The sequence below is a fragment of the Pelecanus crispus genome, chromosome 9, assembly GCF_030463565.1.
Source record: "Pelecanus crispus isolate bPelCri1 chromosome 9, bPelCri1.pri, whole genome shotgun sequence".
NCBI lineage: Eukaryota > Metazoa > Chordata > Aves > Pelecaniformes > Pelecanidae > Pelecanus > Pelecanus crispus.
Genome location: NC_134651.1, coordinates 43,186,408 through 43,211,642, shown reverse-complemented (window position 1 = coordinate 43,211,642; position 25,235 = coordinate 43,186,408). Strand labels below are relative to the sequence as shown.

At 43.9% G+C, this 25,235-nt stretch overlaps 1 protein-coding gene across 3 annotated transcripts in view; it reads right to left on the bottom strand.

The window, feature by feature from the left end:
• Positions 1–25,235, bottom strand: part of NEK6 (NIMA related kinase 6) — a 44,802-nt gene that overhangs the window by 2,995 nt on the left and 16,572 nt on the right. For all 3 annotated transcript variants that reach the window (XR_012831296.1, XR_012831295.1, XM_075716321.1), the window contains exons 5-8: positions 22,081–22,189; positions 20,733–20,840; positions 9,982–10,076; positions 3,327–3,440 (exon numbers count right to left, since the gene is read on the bottom strand). Coding sequence is in view for 1 of the 3 variants with exons in the window: in XM_075716321.1 (XP_075572436.1) it covers positions 3,327–3,440; positions 9,982–10,076; positions 20,733–20,840; positions 22,081–22,189 (426 nt within the window). In the remaining 2 variants the exon portion in view is untranslated. The remainder of the gene's footprint in view (positions 1–3,326; positions 3,441–9,981; positions 10,077–20,732; positions 20,841–22,080; positions 22,190–25,235) is intronic.

Below are 25,235 nucleotides of genomic sequence, written 5' to 3'. Positions count from 1 at the left end.
GCACGAGCAGGATGGGGAGGAAGGAAGGAAGGAAAAATGCGATCACCACCAGCAGTGACGGAGCTGACAGTGGGGCTGGACTTGCCAGTGAAAGTGGACCTGAGGAAAGGGGCAAGTAGAGGGAGGGGTTTAAAAAGGTGTCCCGAGCGGAGCTCTCCCGTACGACTGCGCTTCCCTGCCCACGCCAATCCAGGGCAACGCGGCAGTTCAAGGGTTTTAATATAAGAAGCCTGAACAGCACTTGTGTCTGTACTGGAGCACAGCTGTCAAACACCAGCCTTTCCTAAAAACCTTTGTGAAGACGAGAGACTGGTCATTGATTATGTTTAATAAATAAAATGCAGAAGGGCTGAAGTCTCCCCACCTCCCAACCCTCTTTATTGTGCACATGAAAGATTGTAGCTTTTAATTATACAGACACTGAAAGCTGCTCGTACCCCCGAGGCACCAGGAGAAACAGCCTTGAGCCTCTGATCTTCTCACATCCTCCCAGTAGCCACAGTGCCAATTATTTTAATGGTAATTAAAAGCATGACCATACAGCTATCAAGCACACGGCTTCAGCTGCGTTACTGCATGTGCCCAGCGAGGTTTCCAGCTCCGGATGGAGCAAGGCCCCATGCTCCAAGTTGTGGCTGGGCCCGACGCACGCCTCAGCGGGGATCCCCGCAGGGCGGCGCGCAGGCAGGGCGGAGGCAGGGGCGCAGGGCAGCACCAGCGGGGAGGACACCGTGTAATGCAGTTACTGCCGACCACCTCGCCTGTCTTTTTGTGTGTGCGCCCCGAGAGCGATGCAAACCCCACCACCTCCAGAGCAAACCCACCTCCACCGCCTGGCCCCGGCCCACGCTCTCCTAACTGCTATGGGGACTCAATTCATCAGGGCAGGGGGTGCTGCCTTTGTAACAGCTGAGACCCCAAAGATTTAACACATTCCTCAGCCCTGATCGGACAGACCACCACCAAACGCCCACAAACAAATTAAAATGCTTCTAAAGCCCGGACCAGAGCCTGTGCCATAAGTGCAGTTTGTCCAACCAGTACCTGGGCTCCCACATAAATACAGCACTTAAACACAGCCTGGGACGTTTTGCCCTCCATCGATGACCAGGACAGCACAGGCGTTTCACCATCATCTACAAGGCACTGGCAGACCAAGCCTTGATAAGCTCTGCCAACTCGTATCTCCAATTACTAGCAAATTTGTTCCCGATATAGAAAATTAATCCTGGCTGGAGTCCCAGCTCCTCCTCCTCCTGCTACAAGCAGCACGGCAGTTGATCACGGGAGGATTTGGACTGGTTAGCCACAAAGGGCTACAGAGAAGAGAAACATCACTGAAAGAGAACACCATTAGAGCCGGCATTCTTCAATAAATGCTCTGCCTTGTTCATCTAAAACAACGCTGCAACTAAAATATTCATGTGATCGGCAGTCAGCCTGCAGCTGAAGCTGCACTTCGAGACAGCATCACCGAAGTGAAGGAAAGACATGCCGATGGCTCCAGAGCACCACTGAAAACTTCGGTAGCGTGGCACGGCCTAATCCTCGGGCGGGAGGATGTAAAGGCTTTATTCCTTTCCCACATCACTCGCAAACCTGCGGCAGTGACAATATTAGAGTGGTTGTAAAGACTCTGCCCTTTCAATCTAAAACAGAGACATTTGCTCGTGAAGGAAAACGCGGACGTCCAGACCGCGATAACCACCCACCCACCGGCTGCGGGAAACACAACTTCTTTCTGCTCCACCTTGCTGCTGCAGGCAGCTGCCTCTGCGTTTCCCAGCCTTTCAGAAGAAGCGATCCTGCCTGCGCGGTTTATCCAGCTTGGCTGCTGGGAGACACCAACACACCTTCCCCTTTGGCTATCCACTCCAAAAGCATCTGAAAATCCAATCTTTAGAAGTAGGTACTAAACCAGGCATTGTTCATGCCGGAGCCACGTTCTAACATTCACAGCACTGAGGCTCTATACGGTTTCAGTCAGAAGCAGCCGCTAATGCAGCGAGATGAGCTACAGCCAAAGGCACAGCCCTCCTCAGACTTTGTCAAGCATTCTGTTAATAGTGTATGAACACCATCTGGAGCCTAGTTCTCTGGGACCTGGCGCCTTTGAGCTTTAAACCATCCTTCTCACCCTGGATTGTATCACTACACTACACACACTCTTTAGCACTGCCAGAGGGAAGCAAACAGACAGTAATTGTAAAGACAGGAAACACATCTGTCAGCTAACACTAATTCTTGCTGCCAGCAGGCATATCCTGAAATGCGTGCTACAACAGCATGGCAAACGTGAATGCTCAGAGCCGGGACTCGCTGCTACGGCAGCTTGGGGGAGGGGGAACAAAAATCCACTTTTCCAGAACAATTCTCAAATAATCTTTTTGCACAACTTACTTAGCAAGTAAAAAAACCTAAGTAAAATGTAAAATGTGTGGTGCAGGGTCCGTCTCGGGGTGGAGACCAGACCGTCTGCTGCCGGCCGCGTATGGTATTTCCCCTGCATCCTGCCTCTTGCTCCTCAGAACTCTAAGGTAGAATAAAACAAAAGAAAATCCCCAAAGGATATGGTGAACATTTAAAATTACATTAGCCATTTCCTTTCAAATAGAAGGCAACTGTAACCGAATGAGGAGGTAAGGAAAACCAGCTGGTTTGTCTAGGTAAGAGGAAAAAAAAAAAAAAAAAAAAAAATTTAAAAAACCCATCTCAAAAGGCCCTGAACAAAAACACCACACGTGTTTGTAGCTGAAGTGAAACATTGCCGAGCAAGCATGCACACTGACCATTTTTTTTTATATATACTCTGGTTCAGCTACTGCTCTCCATCCCTCGCTCTCATATGCACAAAACCAGGACTTTAAAAGGCCCCCGTATAGCTGCTGCATAGATGCTTACTGCATTGAACTAAATAGCTTTCCTCCACCTCTTTTTCGTAAGAAGAATCCTTCCCCCCTTGTTACACACTGAAGACTTCATAAACAAAAATGTAAGCGCTGTTTTATGGTATGTTATTTCAAGGGAAAGGAAGCGAAGGAGAGGGCTTTCCCATGGTTCGTTGGTTTTTGCCAGCATCGCAGACTTTCAGTTTCAAAATATCCCCCACACTAAGAAATCTTCTTTTCTGTCTTAATTTAGCTTGTCAGTACTCGGGCATCGCCACGCGTCTCCTTAGCCAGCCCGCAAGGTACCCAGGGCACGCTGGCCACCTCCTGCTCTGCCCTGGATGGGGGGGTTCTCCTCCCAGGTTCCCCTTCCCCTGTGCAGGGAGGAACTTCGCTGCACCCCCACCACACTCCCCTGCAAAAGTGCTCCCCATTTACCTTTTCAGAATAATGTTCAGCTGGAAGAGGTGGGTAGTCACATTGCTCTATTTTTTGGCAAAGAGAAAACAGGTTCATTTTATCTCCATAGAAAGGACTCTGAAGAGCTGCCATCTGGAGAGAAAAAAAAAATCAGACAATATTTCAGAAAGGCAAAGGATTTAGTAACCCTCAGTACTGCCGATTTGCAAGAGCAACTTCTGTTGTTGGGCAGCGAGCGAGTGATGATGTTGCCCTTTGAGAGTGCCCGCAGGCGAAGCCGCGCCGAGATCAGGACAGTTTTGTGCACCGTCGCAGGGCCTCCCAACGCCCCGCGCCCTCGCACGCGAGCGAGCGGAGTTGCAGCAGCAGCACGGAGCTCCCGCTGCCACGCGGCGCCCGGCCCCAGCAGCGATGTGCCAGTGCCGGCGGTGCCCGCTCAGCGCAGCCAGGCCCCCGCCCCGACACTGCGATGCCAGCCCCCCGTCCCTGCATCCCGCCGGAGCCGCCCGCGACCACGGCACGCAGCCACTGGGCACCACCCAGCCTGGAAAAGTCTCCACGTTTTCCTGTCACTGTGATTCCTTCTACCCAAAATGTTTCAGATGTGGGATGTTGGGTGTATACAGGCAATTCTACAGGTACACAGAAAAAAGTACCTTTTTTAAAAAAACCAAACCAAACCAAACAAACCAAAACCCAAGAAATAGGATGCTCAGACCACAGGGCAATCTGTTACAAACCAGCTGGCTCAAAGATGACTATGAAAGCCTCCCAAACACAACCATCTCTTTAAAAAAGCAGCAGCTCTTCTGTCTTTGATAACAAGTCATGGTTTTAATCTTTCCTGGTCACGACTATATTCTGTTCATTTGCTCTCTGTGACTGGTAGTATCTTAACAGACTGCTACAAAGCATAAATGGATTAGTTCTGGATGTTTAGCTACCTAGAATACAAAGAGTCTTATACGCATGAGCAATGTAGTTCAGCCTTTAAAAAAAAAAAAAACCCAAATGAAAATGACCTCAAAATAAACATCCCCTCCTGCTGGCAAGCTGCTATTTAGAAAAGAGTATCCCAGGCAGACTTGGGAACCAAACTACTAACCAATCTGGTCTTTTTCCTCTTTCAATTCTGTTTTATGAATCTAGTATTTGCATCTCCAAAAATATGACAGATGTCCAAGATAAACAGGCTGTTCACATAGCAAGGAGAGCATGACGGAAGGCTCTGGGTGGGGAAGAATTCCTTCCAGGGCATGTGGAGGCTCCTTACAAAGATATGTTTATATTATACTGAAGTCTCAGGAAGGAAACTGCATCTTTGTGTGTGGAAAACCATTGACCCCGCAAGTTCTCAACCAGGAGGTCTAAGCGAGCACGGAACGACGAGCCTCAGAAAAACAGCCGCAGCAACAGAGGCATTTTTGAACTTACAAAATGTGGCTTAAGTCGTGCCTATTAAAGGTGCACGTGATGAGCTAAGCGCCTTCCCTCTCACCTTCCCACAGCAGGACCCAAGCCCAGCAGACCCACCCGCGGCCGCTGGCCACGCCGGGCCCATCTGCTTATTAGTCCAGGGCGTTACTCAAGCGCCGCTCGTCGCTCTCGACGCCTGTCAGAGGCTGCCCCGCGCAGCACAGCGACAGCTCCTTCTAACGAAGCACCACTGGATAATTGTAGGTATTATCCACGCTGTTTAGATCTTTTTAAACCATTTTGCTACAAGCCGCATCAAATGGGCAAGCGTTGCATACTGAGGCCAGCTGAAGTTGATGCTTCTCACTACGGCTTTAATAGGGGGTTATTTGATGATTATTAGTCTTTTGCTCATTACCATGCGCTGTGAAAGCCATCTGAAGAACGCTGTCTTGTTGCTGACACACACAGCACGCTCCCAGCAGAATTAAAAAAAGTCAATACTAGATCCTCCACTCTATTATCCTGCAGTTAGGAATCAAGATTGATGGATTATTAGTGATTTGGTGACAGACAAGCAGTTTTGATTAGGGCAGGGTTTTGAAATGCTGCGTTTGGGCTGCATTTCCAGTAGAAGGACGTGGCGCGGCACAGAGGCATCCGCGAGCCGGCCCCCGGGCACCGCAGGAGCCCGCTGCAGCCAGGGGTGCCTTACCAAAACTTCATTACCATTAACACACGTCCAAGTGTTAAGCAATGCAGGATGCATCAAGATAAACTATCCTTGGTTTAAACCGTAAACCTGTCTTTTACATAATTTAAAAGTTAGTACATTTCTCCTTGCTTATTTGCAAGACATACTGGTTACTCTGTGAAATTAGTGAAAACATGCCTCGGCTGCCGGCGGTCGCCTTGTGCCAAGACAGCCGTGCAGAGGTAGGACCCTCTGCAATGAGTTCTGAGCCATTATGAGAAGTAGTAAGATACATTCTGGCCAAATCTCCAAGGTTATCTCCTTACGTACCACCAGACTAAAGTATTTTTCAGGAAGCTCTTCCAGAGGTATTTCTCAGATACCCAGAGAGGCTTATAAATGGCAATACAGAATATACGAAGGTACCCAAATTACACTGAAGGACACAACGAGCTGAGTACACGGCTCCCAAAAACATCTCAGAAAATTCCAGGCTTGTTCAGTTTTCTGTCTGTAATGCTTCACGCAACATAGCTCGAGATATTGCTGTGCTAGTGACATTTACTGTGCTTTGCTGCAGGCTGAGCGAGAAGAGGAATTGCGCCTTTCACAGCTGCACAGAACAGCGGGTTGGGGAACGGGCACGCTTTTGCCTCTCCGTGGTTTCACCACCACCACCATCAGTAGCAATGCTAAGCTGCTCCTCATAACCCTACAGACCTGAGGTTGAAGAGCCACCCAACGGGCTCGTGAACAGAGCCCCAACAGCTGGGTGAGAGCCCCGACAGCCCCGTGCTTGCGGCCTTTTGGAAGATCTTGGAAGGCAAAAGGTGAAGTTGTATCGCCATTACTTCACTACCGTTGTAACGGTATGAGGCAAATCAGTGGGGAAAAAATTACAGACTCCAATTAGAGACTCTAATCTTCAATTACAGATTGATAGCAAACTGCTCTCAATCAGTTAAAACAAAACTGGAGAGCCCAGCACGCAAGATTCTTCCAAGAAAAACACTAATGGGCGCATTAGGGAAGGCACAGAAGGCAATCAAGGGTTAAATAAGGTCTCCAAGATTTCAATACAAACATCAATAATGCAAGTAAGGTCGAAAGGCATTTTTCAATCCCTGCTAACTTTTCTTTCCAAGTCTAGTTAAGCGGCCACGTGCAAAAGAGGAGGAACAAAAAGGAAACAACGCGGGGTTTTGGGGTGGTAAATGCAAGGAATTCAAATGGAAAGAGATGGCACGCATGTTCTGACTAAAACAGTCAGGTCTGCGGGGGTCGTGACCGCAGGCGCTCCAAACATCTCACTAACAACAGTTTGTGATGCTACGTCGGGGTTTGCTCCTGACATTTTGATTAGAGCAATTACTGCAGGACAGCTAGATCTCCATTTAAAATGACCACCATGCAGTATGACTGGTTAAAAACTACATATAGAGAAGAATCACTGTTAGTGTTTAAATTGATCGTCTTGCCAGAACTGCTAAAGTCATCGCTTGTAGCTATATTCCGGGAATTAACAACTTATTTTTATCCCCTCCAAGTTATCTTGCTGACAGATATCTACAGGAAGTGAGGGATGAAGACAGTTACTACTATATTGATAAGATTTAATAAAAATCACTGTACGATTATCAATGTCAAAGTTAAGTGGTGCTATGTGGCATCACATCCCAAACCCCTCAGTGTGCCCTAAGTGGATTCCAGTGGACACGCACATCTCTGAAGGCAATTTGTACATTAAATCTCTCTGCAGCTTATCTACACAATCTATTTGGAGAAATATCAGAAGTGACTCATAAGCAAACAAACATTGCTTCCTTACTTTTAAGCCAAATGGAAAAACATTCTTGTTACAAGAAATTAGTGAAGATAAATCAGACACATGAATTTGATTTTTCATTTTCCAAATTCTAAAAAGTTCAAAAAGTCATGTAGCTGTTTATCTACTGAACACAAAATTGGTAACTGTCCAGTCCTCCTTGGAATTTGCAAGATCTCACAGCTCCTCTTCACAAAGTTAAAGCTTACCTACGTAGGAAGTAAATTTAAAAATGCTGCACATGCCAAATCTTTCACATGTTACTATAGTACTGCTACTCCTACCAGAGAATTATGTTTAGTGCGCAATTAAGTCAGCTTCTTGAAATATAAGGAGTACCAAGACTACTGTGCCATAAGGGGACCATATTGCCTGCAACAAAAACATATCTTAGCACAACGCTAAATATTTCTCTCTGCATAAATCTGGAATCCCATCTCCAGCAGAGCTCAGCCTCAGAAATGACTCGGAGCAGCCTGACGGAGAAGCTGTACACGACAGCAGCAAACGAGGAGCGGTGTCCAACTTGGGCGACCGACTGTTATTGGCAGACTTGGCAAGGCCAACGCACCGTGGCAGGGCCAAAGGCCTCAACTCGGCAAAGCCTTAAACCGAGAATTCCTCTTCAGGCCCAATACAGGAAGCGTACCTGGAACTGTTCAGCGTAATGAGTTACTGGGAGCTCGGGCTTCTTTCCCTCTGTTCCCACAGAAGAGTCTCCAAATCCCTCCTCAAACGCCACCAGCAGACCCAGGTACACACAGCTATACTGTACCACTCCAGTTTTCAGTATCTCATGAGAAGCAATACAAGCAAAGCCATCCTTTATAAAAAACACCACCTTTTCAATGGCACGTTGCTGCTGCTGCTTCAGGAATTATTAACTGTCTCTTGAATTCTTTCACTAGAGGTAATGAGAATTTGAGGATAGACACAAAACCACTCAATTTAAGCTCACAGTTTTCCAAATATTTTTGATCAAGTACTTAGCAGGGCGCCTTACGCCCTTTCTCTCCCTTCTATCCCACGGAATTTGAACAAGAAATCAGTGACACAACCACGCTGGGCTCCAGTGTCTCCACCAGAGTGGACCTTCCCTTCAGCAGATCTAGTGACTGCTTGCTCTGATACTAGCAAGGCCAATGCTGGGACTCGACACTGAGCTCGTGGTGACTTACGGAGCATTTATGCTAGGCACACAGATAAAATCTTCTTCCTTAATTAAACTCTACGCCATGCCAAGTGTACGGGAGAGTCAGCAGTTGTCAACAGGCTGTCTGAAGAGCCTTTAAACCATGGTGGAAATACAGTCTTTGGATGGACACTGGTAGGAGGATAAAAAGAATGGATAGTTGGGGTTTTTTTTACCCCCAGGAGCATTTTTTGGAACACATTACAGTCCATAACCGCATCTGGGCCAGCTGTGCTGCTGTCTTACACACAAGAAGCAAAGGGCTGTTAGAGTTGAGCCTCCAAGACCGCTTAAGTCCCTCTAGCAGGATTTTACCCATTTATTTCACCAGGTTTCCAGCACCAATCTCTCTCTGAAGATGCACACCGCACGGCGCGTTCTCACTCTGCCAACAATAAATCAGCACCTATCGAACTGCGTGACTCAGGGCTTGGTAGCACACCAGTGACAGCGGGTTACCTCACTGCACAAACATTTAGTTGTGTTAGATGAGTGTTCTTCCCCAACATACATAAACAGTGACAGCTTATGGGAAAATTTACTTTTACGCTGTCTTGTCCTAAAAGCTTTGTTTAATCAACTAGCTGAAGTACCGGCTAACTGTAGTAGTTTTCACACCTGATGTACTGACACAATAAAATAAATTTCTGTTTATTTTCTAATTCCATGTGGTTACAAGAAGTTGTAGTAAGACGCAAAACCTCATCAATTCACATAATTTATTATCCAAAGAGGATGTGAGGAATATTCTCAGTACTAAATATTCCAGGGATTTTTAAATTCTCTGGACTGGGATAAAATCTTTCACTTGAATTCAAAGATGCATACGTTTAAAAAAAGATTAAGATTAGATTATAAAGGAGTATAAGACTGTTCAATACCCTTTGATCCCTGCTAAAAATGAAAACACAAAACTCAAAGTACTGTTATACAATAATTGCACTTATTTTCAAAATACATGCAATAGCTTTTAAGAAAAAGTTGCACACTAAGTGTGTAGTTCATACAAAGTGTGCCTGCTTTGTATCTGTGCGTGTGGCTAGAAGGCAATGTACAATTAGAAAAAATTCCAGCCATAGTCTAATAAAGAAACTGATTTCACATTACATAAGAACTCCGTTTTTCTTTATTGAAAGCTCCCAAAATTAAAATATTCTGATTGGTCAGAATTCAATTTAACAAGCCAGCAGCTTACATTCGAATGAATTTGCTAGTTTTAAAACAAATGCAGTATTCAGGAGAAACTCTGAATATGCTGCCCTAATAACAGCTCTGCTCACAGTAGGAAGAATGCAGTAAGCTGGCTTGTTCATGTCCATATCTTCAACATCTACTGTGACCTACTGAATTAACTTTGTGTGTACTGCGCTGGATGGCACAATCCCTTTGTGGTTCATGCTCAAAAAGCACATGATGAGCTCAAAAAGAGGTTACTTTTCATAAGGTTTCTCAACAATTAAACTAAAGTAAGCCTGACCTACTCAATTCCTGTACCATATTGCGTGGTTAAGACAAACCTGGGAAAAGAAGGTTAGAAGATACTTGCCTCATACAATAAACAGCCCAAAGACCAGATATCAGATTTAAAGTTATAGCCGTTTTCATGTATTCTTTCTGGGGACATATAGTATGGAGTTCCCACTGCAAAAAAACAAACAAACAAGGAGTTACGGTCTTAACAAGTGACTGTGCAACCTGTATTATACAGAAGTTTGGCTTCATTAAAGGATTAGGTTTAGCATGAATAGCTAATTAGAAGAGATTGGCACAAAAATTTGGAAACAGATCATGGTTACAAAGGCGTAGAACCAAATATATCATCACATACAGAGCCAGAGGACTGCTGAACATTACTGAAAGTGTCTTCTGTATTTTTGAAATGTGAGGAACATTTTCTTCCCCTTCCAGTCTTCCAAGTAGCTTCAGAGCGTCTCAGACGGACAGAGCAATCGTAAAGAATCAGCCTCCTTTGGTTCACTCAACAGCACTGAAACTGCGAGTTAGATGTCACGAATGTACTCTGCTAACACAAGAACCCCATGACAGCGTATCAACTGAACGTTCACCTGACACACGCGCCGCGCCAGCAGCATGACAGAGCGGCGCCAGATATGACGGGGCACCCTTTTTAAGAGTTCAGGAGACCATTTACTACAGCAGAGAAATGGAAGTAACAAGCCCAGCACCAGACAGGTATTCAAAAAACTTTCTGAAAGAACCAAGATAATCATTCCGAACTTTAAAATACTGCTCCAACTTGCAGTCACGTCAGAAGCTGTGGGATTTCTATGTACTTCCACAAGTCTGTATTTTATCAAAAGAAATTTACTCCAGCATTTTGGACAGGAGTTACAGGAAATTATTAATAAATTCCTTACCTCAGAAAGGTTCTTTTTTAAATCCTAAATAAGTTTCAGTTGTGGTACTGAAAATACAAGACATCCTGGCAGTCTCAACTACATCAAATAATCCTCAGATACATCATTTATTAAAACATCCAAGGACTTCATATGCTCTCTTCTCTCCTGCTTCCCCGTCCCCTGTCAATTTTTTTTTTTCTTTTGGCATTCCAGTGTATCCTTCTCCTAATTAAAGACCTTTCCTCACAAGATGGCAAATGTTTAATTTGCCTGTAACATTCAGTTTACAATTTCTCCATTTGAAATGTGACTGCAGACAGCTGGAAGCTAATAAGCAGACGAAGGATGGTGTTAGAGGTGGAGGGGGAAGAACAGCCACCACCGTCCCTCGACGTTCCTAAGGAGGGGCTCGCACGCTGCAGGAAACAAATGAGTTCTGGGGCAGAAAGCAACAGCTTCCCAAAAGGCAAAAATCAACCCCCGCCGAGTGCGCAGACGACCCAGCACAAAGCTGCTGCCGGCAGCGCGCTACCTGAACAAAATCCCGTTGGGGTCCCTCCAGCTTAGACCACGCCGGGCTGAGCATACACGCGAGTCCAAATCTTTACTGCATTCCTCTGGCATCCAGAAAACCTAAACACAGGCCAGAATCCCCTTGGTACAGGCACCGTACGCAGCCTGTCCTCACAGGGCAAAAAGACGCTCAGAGCCCCAAGGAATTCACACCGTGTACATAAACCAAGGCACAGAGGAACAGTCAGACGCGGGGCAGCACCTGAGTCGGGCAATACACGCTCTCGGTACATCAGCGTCTGAGCAGAAGCTGGAAATCAGGGAAATACAAAAACCTTCTCCTAGGTTATTTAGTCAAAACAAAGAGCATTGATTTGAAACTAGTACTGCCAATGCTAGCGTGCAATTACCCAATTTACTCCAAAGCATCCCCAACATCCCCCCTTACGTAGGTCGTAAGTATGGATGCCATATCCACCAGATCCTCCCAGTTTACCCCATTACTGAAGTCTCTACCATATCAGCATTCTGAAGCCCTAAGTCTTCTGTGTGGTAAACTGGGATCACGTTGCACCAGCTACTCCACCTTAAATACTCAAGGCATTTTCTTTCTTTGGGGTGAAAACTAGGCAGCTTACCGCAAAACGAAACCAACAAACTCCACCCCCCCCAACCCAACATGCTTCAGTCTTTATTCTACATTTCTGTCACGCATTTATATGCCCAAACCTCGAGTCTACTGAACCTCAAAGATTTTTACCCAGAGCTATTCAGAGATGTAGCATATAACGTGAAATTAATCCTATCAAAGCAGTGTGAAACATAAGATGTTACAGGAATACATATGTAAACTCCACTTCCCAAAATAAACCAAGTAACCAAGAAAGGGGACCACTTCCCTGACTGGGTCATTTATTTGGTCCCCCAGGACTTTCAGTAATCAGCTGCCCTATATGATAAACTCAGCCTGTGCTTGCAAGTCATTCAAATAAAAAATCACTTCATTTTCAAGGTGTAGAGTACCCTAATGAGAAATTACATTTTTGCAAATTCCATACAAACTACAACACAGGAAAACTAACACAAGGAAAGTATTATATTTCCATGCTCAGTAATCTCATATCCAGCGTAAGAGCATGCCAAACTGACATTGCCCCAGATCTGGCTGGTTTTAATTGCCGGTGAAAGGCCTCTATGTATGGATGAGACCAGAGTTCTATTAATAATTTTTAACAGACCGCAAGAGTAACTTCACAGAGCACCAAAAGCAGACAGGACTCATTCAAAGAATCCAGCAAGGCTTTCTGCGGATCTCTCCCATGTGCACGCAAGACGCGCACAATGGACAGCACAGCTCTCCAAGTAACTCCCACACATTTGCCAGATTTCTGTACAAGAACTGACTTGGTTGGAATAGCAGTGATTCATTTTCCTGCTTAAAAATATGCAGCTGCAGAAGAAATGGTGATTCATTATGTGAAGTTCTTGAAGACAGTTTCGGAAGTCCCCGCTGAGCACCAGTATGTAAGACACTTCCCCACCTTCAACTCCTCAGCGCTGCTGCTTTTCTCAGATCTGCCAGGAGAGCTAACAGAGCAGACGAAGCAGAAGACATGCTAGCCCTTCACTGACAGCCAGTACAGGAGCTGAGCACGGGCGGACAGCAGCACACAACCGGCAGGAGGGAACACGAAGATCATTCCCACTTTTGCTCCCCGAAGTCTTCGTGCTCCGGAGCGCTGGTGCCAGGGGCGGCCCCCCAGCCGTGGCTGTTCTTGCCATCGGTTATTCTGGGTCACTGCGTGACAAGCTCAGAGCAAATAATAACGCGTGGGCTCTAAAGTTATGGCCTTGCCTTCCACGTTAGCAGGGCTCTGCTCGGTAGGCTAAAATTGTCGTTTCAGATAATGCCTTAAAACGACCTTCGATCAAAGCAGAATGACAGGGTTTATAATACGGATGAGTGCGTTACAGTCCGTATTTGATTTTCTGTGCATTAGTCTGTTCCATTATATTAATAGGTCTGTAGAGCAGTCCACGCCTGAGCTGATTTTATGAAGTCTACCTTGCACATTTACCTATCATTACTGTAGCGTTGTCAGCAAATGTATGAACAAGCAGGTCTCTGCGTTTCAAAACTGATGCATTAATTTTTAAATAACCGTCATGATAAAAGACTGACAAGCTCAATTCTCTTTATGGCCTGTCCAACATTATGTGGGAATCTCCTGTAATGAGCATCTTCTAGAAAACCTCACAAGGCTTCCAGTGCAATCAGTCAGGGCTCACCATTGCATTACATTAGTCAATTTGACAAGAATAGTCTTATCGGAGACTATTAATCGAAACTTTCTTTGGTATTTGCCCTGCTGAAAATACAAAATATTGTTCAGATTCAATATTAATCACCAGCTGGTAGAGTAATGCCTTTAAAGTTATAAAGGTTGCAAAACGGTAGAGAAGATCACGACTAAGTAAGCATCTTCCCGCTCTATCCTGAAAGTTGAGACACTGCACTTGAGCATGAGCGCACTTCAGCGATATCGGAACAGCATTTCTTCCTACTCTCCCCAGCACTGTGTGCGTGTAGCTACAACACCCACGCGACCAGAACAGCTCTGGGATATCTGCAACACCCAAGTTAGGGAAATGCTAATTATGCAGAGTTAGATTAAGAGCAGAGTCTCTTGTTTCACCAGGAAAACACACAGACTAAGGCAGCAAAGTTACTCCAGAAATAAATTTCAAATTCCTTTCATGTATAAGACATTGAGGTGCTGGAGCGTGTCCAGAGAAGGGCAACGGAGCTGGGGAAGGGTCTGGAGCACAGGGCTGGTGGGGAGCGGCTGAGGGAGCTGGGGGTGTTCAGCCTGGAGAAGAGGAGGCTGAGGGGAGACCTGATCGCTCTGCAGCTCCTGGCAGGAGGGGGCAGGGAGGGGGGGGTTGGTCTCTTCTCCCAAGTAGTTAGCGATAGGACGAGAGGAAATGGGCTCAAGCTGCGCCAGGGGAGGTTTAGGCTGGAAATTAGGAAAAAATTTCTTTACGGAAAGGGTGGTCAAGCATTGGAACAGGCTGCCCAGAGAGGTGGTGGAGTCCCCATCCCTGGAAGTGTTCAAAAAACGGGCAGAGGTGGCACTTGGGGACATGGTTCAGTCTAGTCTACCCTTGATTGGTTTAGTGTGGGCTTGGTAGTGTGGGTTAATGGTTGGACTGGATGAACTTAAAGGTCTTTTCCAACCTAAACGATTCTATGATTCTATTCTATGATTCTATGATTCTATAGTTTGAATTAAAAACCCTACCTGTGCAACTACAGCAACCAGTGCACACAGGTACTCTGAGCTGAATTCCCACATCTGCCAGAGGAACACCCAGGTAAAGAGCCACATCACTCCTGAACTCTGCAAGTCCTTTGCTACACAGGGAACATCACGCTCACTCTTAAAAAACGTTTTTCAGCTTGAATCAGCGGAGTTTTGTTGTTGTGAAAGTGGCAGCAGCCAGGTTATTAGCACAGTCACACACCATCCTTGTTTTCTATACAGAGCTTCTCCCTGTACAAATACAGTTCAGCCAGGGACCAGTGCTTCCTGTGAAATTCATCCGTAGCTGCACGTCGGCCGAAACAAGAGCAAATCTGATTCATACTTTTAGGAGGCTCTATCAGGAGTCTCATTCACTGAATTCAATGTACCACAGACAAGCCTCTTGCAGCAGGAGTTTCCCACACCTTTAGGCAGATTGTCATTAGACTGGAATCAGTGCAGAATATTTCCAAATATTTTAATAGGCTCTGTACTTTGGGGGTTTTTTAAATGCTACAAAAAAAAAAAGCGCATCTCTTGAAATTAATCAAACTCCATAGCCATATTTGGCTGCAAGGTACAAGAGAACAAGTGATAAGGAATGCTTTTATTGTTCCACCTTCACCAGCACCTTCCAGCTAATCTTTAATACTGAGCCGAACAGTGTTTCTGAATCTATCACTTTTCTTTCTCACAGCAGGGAACAGAGTTCTGAATATGAAAGAACCTAGCAAATTCTGACCTTTATTGTACCTTTACAGAGTATTCCCAGTTTCAAACCAAGAGATATCAGAGCACAACGCGGGCCTCAAAGGGGTAATACTGATTAAAGCGCTCCTTCGTTCTAGAGATGTTCCACTCCTGTCAAAACAAACTTTGCAATGTTTTGAAATACTTGCGATTTCTGAAATATGCTCATTACAAATGAAAAAGGCAAAGAACTATGCTCAAAAACCTGAGATGCCATCCATGAGTAACAAAAAACCACCCAGTTTTTAAAATAATTAAGGATTTCCAGAACAGTTAGCTTAGCTTTAACATGTAAGACACACTACCTACTCCATGAACACACATACAGTTGAGAAAAATATTTTAGTATGTTTTAATAATATCACAGCAGGGAAGCAATTCTTCTTGAAAATGAAAGGCCACAACTCTCACCCATCTCATCTCTCCAGACACGCTTGTAGGTTACCAAGAAAATTTTACAGCATTATTTAAAAGAAGTCTAGTTCATAAGTATCTTTTTCTAAATGTTTGCATTACTTGGGCTGTATTTCCAAGAAGTAGTCTGAGGTCTTTTCCCAGAAGGAGAATTTGGGAATTATCTCAACTTTTGGGAATTAGCTAAAGTGAAACAGTGATCAAAGGCACTAAAATATACTTTAAATTCCTTCAAATCTCAGTGTGACGTACCCCCACTAATTGTTTCAAGGGGGAGAAAAGAAAAAAAAAATTAAATCCACTTATTCTTACAAGAGAATAAATATTTTGTGCATAATATTGCAGCTGTTTTTGCAAGACCTGTTGCCCTAAGCTATTTTTTCCTTATTTGTATTTAATTATACAGACAACCCTACCAAAGTCCTTATAGTTTTTTGGTTTGGTTTGGTTTTTTACATGCAGGTAGTACAACATACCTGCAGTAATTCTGCAGCAATCTTTTCTTCCACAAATACTGTACTACAGGCACAGACCAAAAGGCCAAAATTTCTCAAAATGCACAGAATATTGGCTGTTGAAATTTTAAGCAGATTTCTTCTGCCCATTTTTTTTTTAACAAGCACTGCTTACTAGCCCCTTGAAGTACTGTGATTTTGTTTCAGATGGCAAACTGGCATGGTGAGCAAAAAGAAAAAAGAAAAAAAAGACAAACAGTCCGTTTATAAAAGAGCTGTCCTCATGACTGCAGTTACTCCCTGCGTACTCATATCCGACAAGAAACCAGAAGGAATGTGTAGCAACACCCCACGTACTCCAATCCACCGCTATTTGCATGTTCTAAACTGGGAAGCTTTGACTTGTATGCATCCCCCAAAAGGAAAGTCTGCTCCAAGTTTATTCTTGTCCAAGAATAAATAATGAATCATCTGCTCCCTCCAAAACAAGACTATTCTGTGTAAAATTGTTTTTTGGTTTGGGGTTTTTTCTTTCCTCTTTTTTCTTCAAAACGTAAAGCCAATCAGAAGCTTTGGATAATGCCAAGTTTATTTGGCTAAAAATGGGCATTATACCAGTTTGCAATAAAGTTAGCCACTTTAATATTAATGGAAATTCTCTATATTTATTACAGTTCCTATTAAAACAAAATCCACCAGCTTACTGTTAAGTTTTCCAAAGTCTATGCCGTTTTCAAATATGCTCTATTTATAATTTTTGTCTTGTAACTAATTAGGCTTTATAGCAAAGTTAATGACTTAAACTTTCTAACAAGCATATTAGAATAGCCTTAACTGACAAGATACTCCTCTGGATGCCCACCTCAGAGATCAACAAGATAAATAATGGACACAATCAAACATTAAAAACAGCCAAAAAAAATACTCCTAGCCCTATTAAATCTTGAATGAAAGAGATGACACCTGGAAGCACATCACACACCAGTACTATAAAATCAACAACTGCATGGTGTCACACACGCAAGCTCCAGCATCCAGATCTCATTTTCATCATTACTGGGTGCAAAGCCCTGGGTTAAGTATAGTCATTTTCTGTAGTGAAACGGCCTGTCAAACAGGTATCATATGGCTCCTCTGGGGAAAAAAGTAACCGCACAAACAAATGGGGTGGGGGGAGACTATGCATGTAGTAAAATGCTCACATTACAGACTGCAAAAGAACAGGTTGTAAAAGTTTTTCAAGAAATAGTAAGCAGTACTGAAAATAAAAAAAAAGGAAAAAAGCATTCCTCCTCACTTCATGCTGAATTGCCCCCCCTGTTCCCTCCTACACCCCCCAATAAAATGAAATTTCTGTGACACGCAAGTCCATCTCCATTAAACTAAATCCTGGAGCTTCTGCTACAGGGGAGCTTAAATTAGGGAAGGAGGGATAGTAAGCCACCGTGCTGTAACAAGTAGTAGTAAAATTCACCTTAGCTACACTCATTACCTTTAAAACATGGGAGTTTTCTGGTAAAGCTTGTGCATGAAGAGCTCACCCCTATGGAGGAGTATCTCCTGCCTCCTCCCACAAGTCACACAGGAAAAGGGAAAGCGGCAGAAGAGGCGGCACCTGGGGGATTCACCCACACCCTCCGGCCCCCGGCTGGTTTCTGGTGCTTACCACCCATCCCACCATACCGCCGCCCTTCCCAACACAGTCCCGTCACTTGGCGAGACAGGAGGTGTCCACGTTCCCCCTCTCACAGGTCTGCCCGTGGAGGTTTTCCTTGCCTCACGGTCGCGCGCCGCCCCGGCGATGCTCCCGGCCGGCTGTGCCGCCGGTCCGGCATCCTGCCGTCGCGCCGGGCGAGGCGCTCGCCTGCATCTTGCGAGCTGTGTACGGGCAAATCTTTCATTTTTCTTTCATTACCCCGGCATGTACTGTCACTTAATTTTTATGTATGCGATCCTTCCTGACAAATATGATCTGCTGCCTGGTAATTCGTCTGACGTTCATTCTGTTCCTTGCTCTAATTACGGCTCCGATTCCTGACACGGCGGCAGCCGTGCTGCCGCAGCCCGGTGGTACACCTGTCAGATGGGTTGTGGTACTGCCTAATGCCCTTTTATGCCAGTCTGATGCTAGCAAATACAAAGAAGGAAAAAAAAAAAATTAGATGAATATATTTGCATAAGCCGCGCGTTCAATTCATGGGTCAGCAGCCAGAGAAATGATGGTTCAGGGCGGTTGCCGGGGCAACGCAGCTACGGGAAGTGCCCGGCTTCGCAGCCTGGGTCCACGCGGGTACCACGCTCCCGTTTGCAGGGTGTTCATCACTCACGGCTACTTTAACAAATGTCTTAATTAAACCAAAACTAAGATCAGTGGAATTCCTGCTGCTACAAAACCTGTATGTCTGGCAAATTATCAAAAAAAACCCAACCTTCAAGTGTGCATGTTTTTTGATTGTAAAAATGTTCTTTTTTCTTGGATACAAGAACCACTGGAAACAGTGGCGTGTCCATCCCTCCCATGACACACCACACTGTCTCCAGTATCACTCACTGCTACACCCTTTAGCGCTTTGCACCTCACCTGTTTCGAGGATGCTGTTGACTTGAGGAAGGGCAAGGCTCGTGCAGAAGAGGCTTAACTCTTCCTACACAAGCTTTCTCAATTAAGAGAGAGAGAGCATCCCTGGTAAAGGTCACAAGCTTGGCTTACGTGTGCAGCCAGCTTCCAAGCCCCAATTTATTCTTATTAATATAAGAAGTGCAGCAGTCAAACTAGATAAGATCATGTAATCAGACATGATCATATTTTTGCCTGTTCAGATGACATGATTGTAACTTTCTGTGAAGAGGATTTATTTTAATCTATTAAGTATAGTGTGTCTATAACCTAGGATAGCTTTTGATGCAAAGGGAAACCTCCCAATATTTTATGAAAGTAAACCGTAGAAATGCCTCAATTTTTTTTTTTAAACACACACAAAATAAGGCATATATCTTCCTTTTTTATGCATTGAGATGCCCCAGTGTGGTTAGTGACTATTATCAATTAAGTTTGCATGCATATAAGAAACAATCAAGCAAGACTCACAGTCCGCGGAGAAAATTGCACAAGCAGTGAAACAAACACATCACGTGTTCCAAAATCAGCTGTGAGAGCTACATGTACAAGACTTACATAGTGCACCAAAAGCCAAAGTTCCTTCACTGCTGTAACACAGAAGTACCTTTGCCACTCAAAAATTGAGACGCATTAATAAAACCGGAAAATCAGCCACCTCTAAAAGAGGTTACAAAGACAATTATGAAATACTTCATACTGTAAGACTTGAAGAATGAACCATATATACTGCATACTTTTCTTTAGCATTGTAATTAATGCTAATGTTAAAAATGAGGCAGAGAACCACCCTGATGCTCTAAACCAGTCAACTTAACTTCAATTCCCAGAAAAATGCTGGATGTATAATCATGCTACTTGTAAAACACAGAAAAAAGAACAAGAAACAAATCATCATCATTATGACTGGTCCATAAAACACCATGACAAATGATGTAGTTTTTTTCATGATAAGGTAAGAGGCTTCAGAGAGGGGGAAACGGAAGCAACATGTATTACAACTTTAACACTTTAATCAAAGGCTTATATAACTTTACTTACAAGCAACTGTTAAATCTGTCTAAATGAAACTACTTAATGGATGCAAAATTGGTTGGAAACACAGTTCCCTGTCTAGTTCGAAGGCTACTTCAAGTGAAGTCCCGCAAGACAGCTGATAGCTCTGGTTCTGTTCACCATACGCATTAACACGGGGGACCGTGGCAACACTACTGGGTAAGCAGCAGCTGGGATGAACCAAAGCGTACAGAATAAGAATTCAGAGTGGTCCCAAGCAGGAGAGTCTGGAAACGGGGTACAATTCAATAAGACTAAGAGCAAGGTACTACGCTTTGGCAAGAACAATTAGCTGCACCACCAGAAGAGTAGGAAAACAGCCTTGAGATACGTGGAAGACATTAAGAAAACGTAGATCTCCACAGCCTACGCTGAGTTTCAAGTGAAGCCCCTTTTTGGAACAGATGAACCGCGAGGGCTTTGAACACTTCCCTCGCCTCAGATGCCAGTCACAACCCCTGCTCAGGGTAAGACTGCTGACCAGCGCCTGCTAGCAACGGTGGTGCTGTAACATCTCGTTGCAGTAAGCAAAGCTCAGGCAAACGCGCCATTTGGAGTGGGAAAGCTGCATTTGTCACGTTTGCTATAAATCATACACTTACTGGCCAGACCTTCCAGAAAAAAGTATCAAGTGGAGTATTAAAACAAAAAATGCTTACTATATTCATATGAAAAGTATTTAAAATACTTAAAATATCTTTAAAATAGAAATCTTTAAAACAGAAAACATAGTACGCATCCACTGAATCAACCTTCTGTCATCGGAGGAGGACAGGCACCACTTCTTTTGAACACCACAGACGCCAACTGTACCAGTACCATCTTACCTAAGGAATGTGCTGCAGTGGTTTTAGAACTAAAAAACCGGCCTAATCCAAGATCTCCCAGCTTCACCACCCCTGTGGCTGTTATAAACACGTTGGCTGGTTTTATGTCTGCAAGAAGAAAAAGGTAAAAGGTCAAAGCCACAACAGGTTATTTGGTTCTAATACTGCAACAGAAACATAGCCTGGAGCGCTCTCTGCACAAAGGAGGCTCAAGCAGAACCGTGTTTCTTTATAGCTTTGATAGGCTGAATCTTCCAAGACTTCAAGCTCTGCACATACACAGAAATCAGAGTGTACTTCCCAGCACACAAGAAATACCAATGAGGGAAAACGTAGGAAACAGCAAAACAGAATAGAGGCAATGTCTTTAACTGATCAAAATCAAAGAAGTCAGCCTGCCTCTCTTTGCAAATGATGGTTTTCTGCAGGAAATTGTACTGCCCGCCATGGTCCCCTCACACCAAGGGCAAATTATCGTCCCACATATACATAAATTCAGGGCTTTATGCAGCCCAGTTTGTTCATGGAGTGTAAAAGTTACTTTCCCTAGCAGTCATCTCGGGATTGAGTTAGCGAGGCTCTTTCCTCACGTTAATGCAGACTAAGTGTGCGAGGCTCCAAGTTTCAGCCACCAATTACAGACCTAATTCAGGTACAGCTGATAAACTGCATCGGCGGATGTATAAAGGAGCAAAAATGGTATCATGTTGCTGTAAAAAAAAAATAGTGAAGAATTCACTACTTCAAAGGAGAGAGAAAATAACAAGCAGCAGAAATTGCTATCGGTGCCTTTTGGGATATTTGCATTTCCTGGGTCAAGTCCTTCACAAAGCACTTCATTTATGCTGAAAGAAGCAACATAATTTTTGGATAGAGTTCCAAGTTATGAAAAGTTCTAAGACAAGAGATTCAAAAATAATTAATGAAAATGGAGAACAGGTGAGAGCGTGGGACTATTTGTATTAATATTTCAGAAAAGCTCGCAGACAGAAAAACTCTTCTAAACTCTCTAAGGTCACAACCAATATAATGAAGACTATTTCTTAGAGTTCACTGTATCCAGTAGTCTCAGCATTTTACTTCTGACACTTTTCTAATGGCAAGTTTGACACTTCTACTTAATATCAGTGTCTGGAATACAAAGCAGCTCATCTTCCTAATACCCCACTCACTTCGGACTGAATCCTTTAACAATGAGGCAGAGACAGAAGGAGAAATCCATCTTGCAAGCTCCAGCCTCTCTAAACATGCATTGGCTGAACATCAGCATAATTGTTTTTGAATGTAGGCGCTTACTAATTGGAACATTATATTATTATTCAGTGAAAAGAGACTGAATTAATGTTACCTCTGTGCATCACCCTGCGGGAGTGCATGTGTTCAACTGCACTGCATAACTGCACAAAATATTTCCACACCGTCCTTTCCGGGATTAACCGTTTCTGCTTTTTAAAATACTGTGGAAGGAAATAAATAAAAGATCAGTGAAAAGGAACACATTTGACTCATTCCTAGACTCATGTTAGTCAGCTGCAGGTTGCTCATGTCTTCCAGATCTGCAGCAGATACTTTTCTTCTGATTAGCTTTTAACTCCTTCTCTCTGTATGTAAACTTCAATGCAATTCACTAATTAACAATTATTATGAAAAATATGCTTAAATGGGTTTGACATTTTTGAATGGACACCAATTATAATTAGCATTAATCTCCTTAATTACCTTGCAAAACATATTTAATGCCTCAAAACAACAAATGTCTCAAATATTTTGCCTTAAGTAACAAAAGATCATTAAAAAAAAATCTTGTAAACATTCATTATTGTGCAGTCTATTACAACAATAAGGAAATCTGTTTCTCCTTTTTAAAAGATGGCCAGACCATCAATAAAATATCCATGTTTCTTTTGTGATCGGGTAGAATAATATATTCTATTTCATGCATAACAGGAATGTTAAATTAACTGAACTACCTCTAGCGAGACAGAAAGACACTACTGATCAGGAGACACACAGATCTGGAAAAAGACCATTCTGTGTGCATTTATGCAGCACCAAGCAAAGTCGAGTCTGGATTCAACGGACCTCTGGGTGCTCACAGCTCTCACATAAAATAATCGTAAGCACAATGCACACGATACGAAGGAGCGCACCGTGGTGATGGTTCTCTGGAACACTGAAGTCTTCTTCCCGAGCAACGTATTGCAGGGATAAATAACCAGCTGCACACTTCAGTGAAGGCTAAACATTATGTATCTTCAACTAGTCTTTTTCCATTTCAGAAATGCAGAGCAGCCGCGCACATCACACGCAAAGCGTGACCGCCTCCTCCAAGGCATCCCAAAACTGCACTACTCAGATTACTGGTCCCCAGCTTCTCACTGCTTCTCCCTGTGCTAGACGCCAAGCCAGTTCTTCATCCAGAGCATCAACAAAACACGCTTACAATACGCTTCCAGAGGTTTCAGGTTTATCCTCAGCCTTTGATATACAAGGTGTCATTGGATAACGACTATCTCTGAAACGCTGTACACCCTTCTAGCACGCTGCAACTGCATTTCTTTTGGATCGTACCCTTGAGAATTTCCATCAGCAGCATGCAAGAGCAAGAATAAAGGAAGGGAATTGGTTGTTGCCCCTTTCGCATCTTGTGCTTTTTCCTCTCAGTACAGACATCTGATGTCCGTTGTCACATTTTGTATTTTATGTGAAATGCTGTTACTGGTTCATGTTTGACTCGAGCAATGGCAAATTTTCTTGCTGTGAAGGGGCACGACCATGCAATTCCTCAGGCAGCAAATCTGACAGATTGCAACAGTTTCAAACCAAAATTTGATAGAGACAGAGGAATTACAGAGGGCGAGGGATAAAGTGTTATATACACGACAATATTATTTAATTCTCATTAAAGTATTTAAGAGTAGATATGCAAGACCACAAGTGATAATTTTCTAAATGTCATGTCCAATAAGATTCGCCTGACATTTACACGAAAGTCCCAACTCTCCAGCGGGTTATCCTGCAGCACTCTCTTACATCAGCTTTACAATACCTCATAAATAATGCAGGCACCAGGGGCGTGACAAAGACAGTCCCTGTTTTTATCACTCTCGCACCTTCAGAGTGTTGTTACTGCTGTTCCTACCGCCTCGCTGAAACTGAAAATCCTCACATACGCTTCAATTCCCAAGGGATGGGTGGGGTGCGGGGGTGACCCAGAGGGGCAGCAGGCAAACTCCCCTTCTGCAGTTAAAGCTATGTCGAGGACAAGACTTTTGTTCTTGTTTTAAGGGTTTTTTTTTTTTCCTTTTATTAAAAAAAAAAGGAATTAAAATATTTGCACCAATGGAAAAACATAATTTATATGACCTTGGAAAAAACCTAGTGCATCTTCTTCATGCTTGCAATAAACAGGTGGGAAAACAGACTAGACCGGGGAGCACTGGCAGAAAGAACGCAAGATACAGCGCTGTTCAAGTTATCAACCTGAGAATCTACAAATTACATTTTGGAAAACGCAACTCCTATTTATAATGACATAAAAAGTAATTTTAAGAAAATTAAGTAACTGGCCCTGATAGATAAATGAACATATTTATCAGTAGGGAAACTTTAAACTAAAAAGTGTAAATGACAAAAAAATTCAAATATTCTACGATGATATCTCACAATTATGTAGGTAAAACTTTTTATAAAGCTAAGATTTAAAAATCAAGCAGAACGCTTGCACACCCTGGGACGATCACAGCCCTAACTCCTGCTCTGACAATCCTCAGGTTTTTTTTTCCCATCTTTAACCACAACTACAAAAAGCCTGAGATAAACTGCAAGTTTCCCAGGATCTGTTGGGAAAAGGGTAAAGCATACAAGAAGCCACAGGAAAACACTGAAGGACTAAACTACACACGAGCTGTCCCCAGGAGAAGGACAAGCGCTGTCTCCAGGAGCCTCAGCGAGCACAAGCAAGCCCCCGACACCGACACCGGCGGCTGCAGGAGGCACCGGCTCGCCCCTCGGCTGGGCAGGGCCCACCATCGCTCCTGCTCTCGAGCGGCTGCAGAGTGAGGCCGGGTCTGGAATTTCGGGGCTCTCCCCAGGAACGGCTCTGCCAACTGCCTGTTCCCAGCTCGCTCGCCCAGGGGGACTCTCCTGTGAGATGGAGCAGATTTTCATGGATACTGTAAATTTAGCTGCTGACTATGGACTAAACGGGTAACTTGTTTGACAGCCTTTGGCCTACTGCCTCATAGCTCTGCTGGCAAAGAAAACAAATCTGTTAATAAGATATTTTAACTGTGACAACAAGGAGGAGGAGAACTTTCCAAAAATTCATTTATGATAATTACAGAATAATGATGGCAAAAACCCAGGTAAAACATGGAGAGAAGGTTGAGAGTGCTAACAAACATGATATAACACATCTGTTCTCACAAGGGATGTACGTCTAAAGATTAACATGTCAAAGAAAATATAAAAGCAGGTGGTAACAGCTTAACTAAAGCTGGT